Genomic DNA, 10,000 nt, shown 5'->3' on the forward strand with positions numbered 1-10,000 from the left:
ACAGCCACCATTTTCCTCTTAAATCAGATTTCAAAAGGCATCTGGTCAAAAACAGGAAAAAAAAGAAACACAAACCCAAAACCAAAACAAAAGGAGAGGAATAAAAGCAGAAGTAGCATAAAGCTATGTCCGTTATCTAAAGGATACCCTACTACATGTGTACTAGTGTTTAGGTTACACATCAACATATTTTATAGAAGGATTTATATGCCTAGCTTGAGTTGTATTCAAATCCTATGGTGCAGACCGTACCATAAAATGCCTCTTGAGTCCTATTAACTGTACCCATGGTTTTACTTTGCCTGTCTGCTTATTTAAGATCTAATCACAGTTTTGAAGAAAAGATTGTCACTTCTAAGCCTGTCCCTTCAGAACCTGTCTGTTATTAGTACTCAACTGAATATTTTCATCTTCAGTTGTTATTCTCTGTGGTCTTTGCAAATGCTATCTACTGGAACCTGTGACCGTATGGACAAATTGGCTACACATGCCTAGGACTGCTGGAGAAACATGTAAGTGACACGTTATTCTGGTGGTATTTTTGTATTTTAAACTGTTTCACTGAAATTTAGTTTCCTAAACATTTTCACCAATCACATACATTCTCCCTCAATAAAGACTTTAAAATGCTGTTATAATCTGAGCACCTGAGTAGAGATGATAACATTTTTTTCAACATTAAATTTTTATATATATATATATATACATGTGTATTTTTATATTAAAAAGTCATACACACAGTGTATACACAGGGAACTAATAATGTATGTATGTGTGTGTGTGTGTGTATAGATATGCATAAGCCTGCTAAGAACTTCATCAAGACACTGAAACCTGTGTTTCCTCAGACTGTAGTACTTTAAGTGCTCAATTGCTAGAACAGAATACACTTGAATTAAAGCAAGGCACAGATTTAAGCCTTAACAACTTCTCATTTTTCAGTCTACAGCTATTTATTTCTTCCACATTTTCTGTCACCATTTAAAAAATTTAACCGTAGTATGTACACTGCTCAATTAGGAATTAAGAATGTTTCCCTTTTAAGAGCTATTATGACCTGTTATTTCAGAGGCCCATACGTATGTAATTTATCTATCATGTTAAAACATGTTTCTATAAAACAGGATTTTTCTACTATTTTATCTTACAGGAAAACACTTTCTCTTCATTAATCCAATACCTGAGATTGTAATGAAAAAAATTACTATTAACAAAGGAAGAGTTTGAAATCCAAAGGTGCTGAGTGGCTTCAGCAGATAAGAGGACCAGACAGTGAAGACTTTCAGGAGTTCAGAGCAGGTACTGATACTCTGCAGAATCAGACCCCAATTGTTTACCAAACAAACTGTTTGGGCTTCACTGCAATAGTGAAGCATCCCCTGATGCTGGGGGAGGGGGGGAAAGGAGGGGGGGGGGGGGAGTAGGAGGTGGGTAACTCTTTGGGTAGACAAAGTAGAAGGAATTATGTTTGTGCAGGTTTTAAAAGGAAATGAAATCTTACAGTGAAAAAAAAATCAACTGATAGCATCCAATAATTATGTGGGGTCAGCAGTCAGGCAATGAATTCATCTTATAGTGTTAAACATAAAAGCAGTTCTCCTTCAACTCATTGAGAAAACAAATTGGGAAAAAATGTTTAAAAAGTGAGAATGGAAATATACCTACAGAAAAGCTGCTTCTCTTCTTCCGTATTTTCAAAATCACACATCCAAATTACACTCATGTGCACAGACACACAGACAGGCACATGTGTTGTTATTATTATCATTTATTTCAGTGATCCTGAACTACGCAGCATTGTTTATTTACACCTACGACAGTAAAACATCTTTATGGTGAGAAGTCACTCTGGCCCCTTCACTCAGCTCCCGACTTTGGAACAATTCATCGCAAGTGAAGTCTCAAGTAATGTGGCCCTCTGGTGGAAAGCTATGCATCACGTCCTGTGCGACCAAATCGCACCGTAAACTAACAGATTCGGAAAACAGGCACTGCAAGGCTTTGGCACAACTTTTACAAATATGCTGCGGGATTTTAATCACCAGGCAAGCATGGTGGTGTGCAGCAATATCAGCAAGATGTTGCTGCCACGAAAACAGGATCCTTGCGTTTCAGCATTAACATGCACAAAACCAACAAATAATAATGCCCCATGCTCCTTACTTGCACGACACTTCACATTCAGCACGCACAGAGGGTCTGCGGAAGGGTGCCCCTCAGAAAACAGCCCTTTATTTGTTTAAAAACAAACAGGAAGCAAAACAAACTTACCTGCTGTTGTTGCAGATGCAGCAGTTCTACTGTGCTTACTTCAGTGCTCGTGTCACCACTTGATCTTCCATCTCTGCTGCCAGCATCTAATTGGCTGCTTAGAGTGCTCATTCCATTTTGATTCATTGAACTGTTGCTTATTGTCTCTGTCGCAGATTCCTGCATCATGACTTAATACCTAAAAGTGATTAAGAAGTATCAATTAACACACGCGTTACACCTTCACACTTCCATTATCAAGATGTCCCTCTCTGCCAATTACACAGACAGCATCTTTAGGAGAAGAAAAAAGCCTCGCAGAGCCGTTTACCAAGAAATGCGATGCAAACTCTGCTTTCATACAGATACTAATCACCGGAATTATGGTTTCTATAAGCAATCTTTGTGTGCTTACATTTAATGGCCAAAATAGCACGCCACACACACACAGCATGGTCAATAGCATTTAAGAACAACTACATTTTAAAGTCTACCTATAAAACCAGTTTAAATGAAGGCATGATTTCACACACTGCTCTATATTTCCTGTTATCTAGCTTTGACAACCATGGATGACTATACAGCCTTATTTAAAATATTCACTATCTTGATTCTGTCAGAATTTTACAGCGTATCTTATGCAAGGCTGTTGTTTAATGATGCACAGCTAATCATACAAAATTAAAATTTTGTAAGGGTGTTACAAATCATATGGTATCAACCAATGATAAATAGTATAATGGGCTTCTCCTTTTTTGTGACTAAATAAAATTTTGCCTCGGAGGCATTTTAAGAAAAAGCTCCTGCTGCAAACACGTCAGATATTGCCTATTTTTTTAATCAAACGACTGATATTCATTTATTTTTCTGACATTTAAAACATTTAATACTGTCCTTCCTGGGAAGTAATTAAGCTTATGCATGAGCAGCAATCAAACTGTTCACTTGAAGATGACTTAAAACTCAATTTTAACATAGGCAAATAAATGAAAGATATAAAATTAATTTTCCAGGCATGTATTAGATATGAAAGCTGGAAATAAAATCTATCAAGAATATCACTAATGATTGTGCTAAAAACAGCATAAATTATGCATATTACCTTCTCTACAGTAATAAATGTTTTATCATTTTCACTGCATAAATATACTGTACTTTCAGGATAGCAATGAGATGTCCTGCCAAGATCAGTTGAAATCTTTGCAGTAAATAAAAAACTAACGTGCCCTTACAAACCAGAATTTCAAGGCGCATTTTGTATCTGTAATATGGAAAGGTCAACATCTCTTCTCAGAGCCACTAACACACTCTCCTCCTCTCACAGGGTCAGAATGGACCTCACTTTCCTTCACCCTCACTCCCGATGTACTGAGAGAGTCCCCATAACAACGTGGCAGAGCTGTGACTTTAAGACACCTCTGAAGGGAAAGGCGTGTAAGCAAACTCAGGGAAAGAAACAAAGCTTGCTGCTTAGCCTAATCATTGAACTTGGTTATTTGTTCCCTTGCAAAGTATGAGCAATAGCTTTCCTAAAGAAAAAAAAAAAAAAATAGTGCCAGGAAATAGACCATTACACCTTAACTGCAGGCATGGGATATTAATCAAAATGCTGTATGAATTAACACAAATAAGAGCCTACAAAGGTAATGTAAAAGTATATATTGTGTGGGGCAAACAAAAAACAAGTTAAAATACTGCAAGGTGAGGCTTTTAAAGATGGTCTGGTCAAGATGTAAAAAACACAAACACAGTTAGTATAAAAGAGGGCAGCTGCTATAGCACAGAAAACAACAGCAGCAGCAGATGTGTTTATGAACAAACAGCCCTTCTTAAACACTCTTACGAACATCAGCAAAGAAAAATAATAGAAATGGAAAATGTGATCCACGCAGTGATGAATTTTACAAGGCAAAAAACAAAGCTAATACTCTTTTCTGAGATTAGGCAGCTAATAAGTATTCAAATTAGGCATAAATTTTACATGTACAATGTTTAAAATATTCAGAGAAAAGGGTCTGATTGCCCTTAGTAGTTATATGAAAATTCTAATGCGGGTATGCCACAACTGTAGGAGCAGACAGCCCTTTCTGATTTTTACAATATTTACTTTCAATAAAAAGACATGTATCAGAGTGGAAATCTATTTAAAATGCTTCATCAACTGTATCGTTACAAGGATTTGGAAATTCAGGAAATTCAAACATTAATCCTCTTTTAGTCAAACAAAGATTTAACCAACAGACAGGTTCATCTCTTACAAATTCGAGCGTTAGACAACAACAGTGGTACATTTAGCCAAGCGCATTAAAAGGGCAAAAGGGTGTAAATGTCGGATAATCAAAACATTAGAAAACACTCCGAAATTTCATAAATAAATACATCAGCCCCCCTGATTTTACGTCCCTCCAATTCTTTCATTACAATTAGCAGAGAAGGGTTAAACATCTTCCAGTTCATATTAACCAAAGGGGTTTATGTCTTGTGGATTTTGTATCCTTGCAAAGCCCTGGAGTGTAGTTCAGGCTCTGCATTTTAAGTTAAAGTGTCTGGGAGCGGGCAGAATCGGCTTTAACATAACATGACCAGTACCAGTAACACTACTCTGGCAACAGAAAACAGCAAATCTGACCCAAGAATTAAACTACAGAGTACCACTACTGAAAAGAGTTATTTATTTGGAAGTGATATGGAAGAAATACTGAAGTATTTATATGAAGCAGAATGAGTCTCTAGAATTTTATGTGGAGAAAAAAAATATTGAGGTTTTTTTTTTTGTTACCCCTCTAGTTGTAAGAGGGTTATTTCTAAAAACAGTACCGAAACTTTGGCTTGAGCAATAGTCTTTGTTGGTTGTCTGCAGCCCCCTTCTCAAAGCTAGCAACTAAAAAGAGAATGCTGAAAAAAGAGCAAGCACAGAATCTTTTTTCTTTTCCCTTCCTTTCTCCTGCATACACACACACACACACACACACACACACATATGTGCATGTACAACTATGTGCATGTACGTGTATGCCTGTTCAACTCTAAATTCTCACTAATTAAAGCAGTGAAAACATCTACATGAGACTAATTTCTGATATCTATGTATCAGTAATTTCTGTTACTGGTGGCAAATAATTTGAACCTGAAACACCTAACTAAGCAAACTACTGTACTTTTTTCCTTGCTTTTGTAACAGTAGTGCAGATTGTTAGCATAATAATCATAAATAAATATGAAAGAATTACAACGACTGCCGGATACTGCGGCTGAAAGTTTAGTATTTCAAATATGGTACGAAAAAATATACAGGTCCCTGTTTACACACATTCAAACACATTCTCACACACATTCATACACATTCTCACTTTCTAATCCTTCTCTTTTTCTCTTGCTGTCACACTCGCTGTCAGACACGAGCATGCCTACACAGGCACACATGCACACGCGCACCCACACTCACAGGCATTCACCAGCACCTACTTCTGCTGTGATTCCCAAACTCTTGTCGCGAAAAGTGAGATACAAGCTCTGCTACTGGGTATTTTAAACAAAGGTATGGGGAAAATAGTTGCTGCTCTTTCTGAGACAGAATGAAATTGTAGATTATTATAGTATGCGGCTGCGCTACAGGCTGAATGCCCAATTCTGCCAGGGTAACCACGCAATCACCCATACCAAAAAAAGAAATACTGGCCCTGTGAAGTTACAAGCTAGAGTTTTACTTTTCTCCTCTGATGAGAACTGTCCATTTTCTGTGCGTGTGCATGCGCACACACACGCATGTGTGTTTTAAGATGGCAAGTCACTGTACAGATACTTATTCTCTACACCACTTCCCTTTTGAAACATTAAACTGACACTGGAACTGACTGCACAAGATTGCATTTTCTCTTCCTAAACAACTTGAATTGAAAGGTTACTTAGTGTAACAATATTTACTTGCAGAATTGTGTTGTTACCAAGGGTATAATGGATGGTGGCTATGCAGGTTTACGCAAGAATGAGTGAAGCATGAGGCATTAGCCATGTGTTTGACATGTTTCAAATTGCTATAATCCAGCATTAAACACACCCAGCAATTCATGCCATTTCTTGCAGCCATAATCTTGAATAAAGCATGCACAACCACTTATTATATAAATTAGTATATGACTCCCTGTTATAGTCACAACAGTGCTTTTGTGTTTATTTTGCATCAAGATGTGGTCTTTTATTTGTACAAATACCAGGATACAGAGCCGTAGCTCAATTAGACCTCCTTACTTTATGATAGGGTGTACTGAACGCCTGGCTTGCAGAGTTCATCCTGCCCTGCCAGGTACTGGGTCAGCTGGTGCCCAAGTCCCCTGCACAATGGGCAGCTGCTACTGCTTCACCGGAAGGTGGGAGCAGGTGCACAGCACCGGAGCTACCGCCAGGGGGCGCTCAGTGGCCGGCAGCCCACCCCGCCCCTCCACAGGGCATGCTGAGCATGCTGGCCCTGCCCCATCCGTGTCCAGGCACCTCTGCAGCAGAAGCCTGCCCTGGGGTGCAGGAGCCTGTCCACCTGCTGAGGCAAACCAGAAGCTCCTCTCCAGGCCCCCAACGAGTAATGCAGTCCTTCTGTCCTTATGGAGAGGAAAGCGCAGTATGTGCTGCCCCTCAGTACTGGAGATGTGGAGGTTGGCTGCCACCATCATGAACCAGCACCACCAGAAACTAGAGCAACTGCTTACCCTGCTCCCTGCCCTTCAAACCAAGGCAACACTCTCCAACCCATAATGCTACACTGGCACTGAGGTGCTTATGTAGGTTGTAATGCGCAGTACTCAGTACCACGGACTTCACACTGCACCACGTGTCCACGCTTTCACCTTGTTCACTTCCTAAGATACAGCCTAAACTTCATAGCCTTTTAAAAATGGCCTATGATGTAAAAGCAGAGGTGAGGAGCTAGGCTTAAATAATGGTAACTTTTGTACTCTGATGGAATTAATTAGTCATTGACACAAGGCACAATGCATCTGAAGTCTTGTACCAATATGTTAAAAGTCTTTAACGCTTAAGATTGCCTAATAAATCATAATGCCAAATATGAAGGACATAGCTGAATGTGTAAGAACAAAAAAAAATAGAGTATTTGTAAAGGTTTGGGGATTTAGTTTTTTTGGGGGGTTGGGTTTTGTGTTTGGTTTGTTGTTTTTTTCACTTGAAGACATTTAGATTTCAAAAGCTTGAGTTAAGCAGAGACATAAATTACTGCACTGCGTACCTTTAAAATATATAAGTATGTGAATATGATTAAAACACTAATTAGGTCAATTGCTATCAGAATACTGTAAACTAAACTACTTATAGTAGTACGTTTAGTATATTACTATCTACTAAAAGTAACTTTTCTCTGTAAAATGTAAAGTATGCTCAAACACCTTGTGCTGGAAGGTCTTTGTAGAAAACAGAGCTTCCAGTTGTGAGTTTCTGGATGTTTTCTTGGATAACTGGAAATAATGCATATCACATTTGCATCAGTTTGTGAAGTCAGCATGTTTCATGACAAAACCACAATTTTCATGGTAAAAAAGTCACTTCTTCAAAGCCACCTAATCATGTTGCTATTTACTCTCAAGAGTGAAGATGGTAGTTGTGAGTAAATTAACAGTTCAAAAATGGGATAACAGGGTCTGGATCACAACACAGAATATAATTCTATTGTGAAGAATTCAAGCCACAATACAAAACTTTTAAAGTGGGCACTCATATGGTAGGACTCTGAAGACCATTTTTGAGCACAGATTTACAACAAAATTGAGAACTAGATGAGTTTTATTTAGTAGAGATGAAAGCCAGCAGCTGAGCATCCCCACAACACAGCTACAGAAAACATGCATCCTTCATGCAGCATTGTCTTAACAGGTGCATTCAGCTGGCATGAGAAGGCTTTAACAAATCAGGTTAATTGATCTGTGCTAAAGTTAACTGCAACTGAAAAAAACAAGCATTGCCTAACATATTTATCTCTGTACTATAAGCCACAATTTGTCCCAGGGTCTGTGTACCACAGCCTATTTATATATCTGATGCTTAAATGAACATCCTTTTACCTGACTAGCAGTCAGATAAAGACATTGAAGGCAGAGTATCATATTCAATCTTAAACTAAAAGCTATCCTGCATTTTAAAGGCTGTATCTTTTCCTTTCATGCCATCTCAATTCCTCGGGACTAATAAAAATAGTAGGTCAGTCCTGGGCATAGTAATTGATCTGGTTTCTGAAATTCAGGAATGTGTTGTCATACTCATCTGATTATTAAACAACAGTTCACTTCCCCAAACAGCAAGTGAGGTCTAATTAATTTCCACCTGCTATTTATTTTCACTGTGTGGAAAAAAAAAAAAATCCTACCAAGGCCAGTATTACTTATATGAGTAGGTCTGTACAATATTGTAAGATGCATACCTTACACCTAGGATAGTGGCATAAGCCTCCTAGAGTGCACTACCTACAGCCCACACAGAAATGAGCAGCCAATTCAGGGTAAGATTCTCATTTGAGCAATGACAGCTTGGGAAACCCCACCTTGGAAAGCACCATCCTCTCACTCCCTCTCTCTGTATCTATTTCCCTCTTTCCCAGTCTATAAAAAAAAAAAAAAGAAAGAAGGAAAGAAAGAAAGAAAGGCAAGGCAGTTCTCCAAGCTCTTGAGAGTAGGGAGACTATTACAGTCAATGGAGAATTTAACAGTGAGAAAGCATTAGGGCAGTAGGAAATAATTAGAACTATGAGAGCTAGGGTAGACCTGCCTAGCAGACAAATTCCCTTATAAAAATAAAGAAAGCAAGCAAGCAAACTTACAGAGTCCATAGGACTTACAAACTGCAAACCCAGGGACAACTTTTTATATTTATTTTTGTTTGTATGTTTGTTTTGTGGAGTTTGTTTGTTTGGTATTTCTGAGGGGCTTGCAAAAAACTATAACTGTTATTTCCTCTCTCCTGATCTTTGTATATCATGATAGTACCTTCACCTCACCAGACAGTCTTTGTTTAACCTCCATGCTTACTTGACTTCTCCCCCAGACTCCTGCACAATGCTTCCCTTCAGCATCCCTTGAGGGTTTTTTATACCTGTCCATAAACTAATTTTTGCACAGATCCTTTTTCTAGAGATTTTGGCACTTCCTACTTCCAGGTTTCTGTCGGTGCAAAGTATGCCTGTAATTCTTCCCTTCAGCAGATCCACCCTTGCTTTCCCACTGGACGGCCCACAGGAAAGGTGGTACGCCAAAAGAAATTTCTTTTCCTGGATCCAACTTACTGAAAGCTTGAATAAGCATCAAAGAGGAATAAAATGGAAAATCTGTATTTTTAAGATGAGCCCTCATATGCTCACTCTTAAAGCCCCAGTGAGTATCTGATTGCATCCATAAGCTTCCACTGACTACAAATGGTCCGGTTGCAAATTTTCTTATATAGCAATGTCTGCAAAGCTGTAAGGCTAACATTTGGTGTTCCGAAGTTTTGCTCTTCCTAATTTTCTACCCTTAGGTTTCCTACATTAGCTTACACCCTCGTGCTGATAAACTTTAACATTTACTAAAATTACATCCGCCAAAATACTAACGTGAAAAGGACACTGCTAGGTAGGCACTTAACAAACAAGAGCAGTGCCAAACCACATCTCTCTCTCAGGACTGCAGAAATGGTCAGAATGCTGGTCAGAAACATACATACCCTAAATAACAGGTCAAACTCACCTATAATAGCAAGCACTTCTTTCCAGCAATTC

General features: G+C 38.5%; 1 protein-coding gene across 4 annotated transcripts in view; it reads right to left on the minus strand.

The window, feature by feature from the left end:
- Positions 1-10,000, minus strand: part of FOXP2 (forkhead box P2) — a 434,778-nt gene that overhangs the window by 196,748 nt on the left and 228,030 nt on the right. For all 4 annotated transcript variants that reach the window (XM_068169900.1, XM_068169890.1, XM_068169891.1 and 1 more), the window contains one exon: positions 2,272-2,449. In XM_068169900.1, coding sequence (XP_068026001.1) covers positions 2,272-2,439 — 168 coding nt within the window. In that variant the 5' untranslated portion in view covers positions 2,440-2,449. The remainder of the gene's footprint in view (positions 1-2,271; positions 2,450-10,000) is intronic.

This window comes from Melanerpes formicivorus, unplaced genomic scaffold, assembly GCF_026170545.1.
Source record: "Melanerpes formicivorus ecotype bairdi unplaced genomic scaffold, bMelFor1.0.p_v2 SCAF_3, whole genome shotgun sequence".
In the NCBI taxonomy this organism is placed as follows: Eukaryota; Metazoa; Chordata; class Aves; order Piciformes; family Picidae; genus Melanerpes; species Melanerpes formicivorus.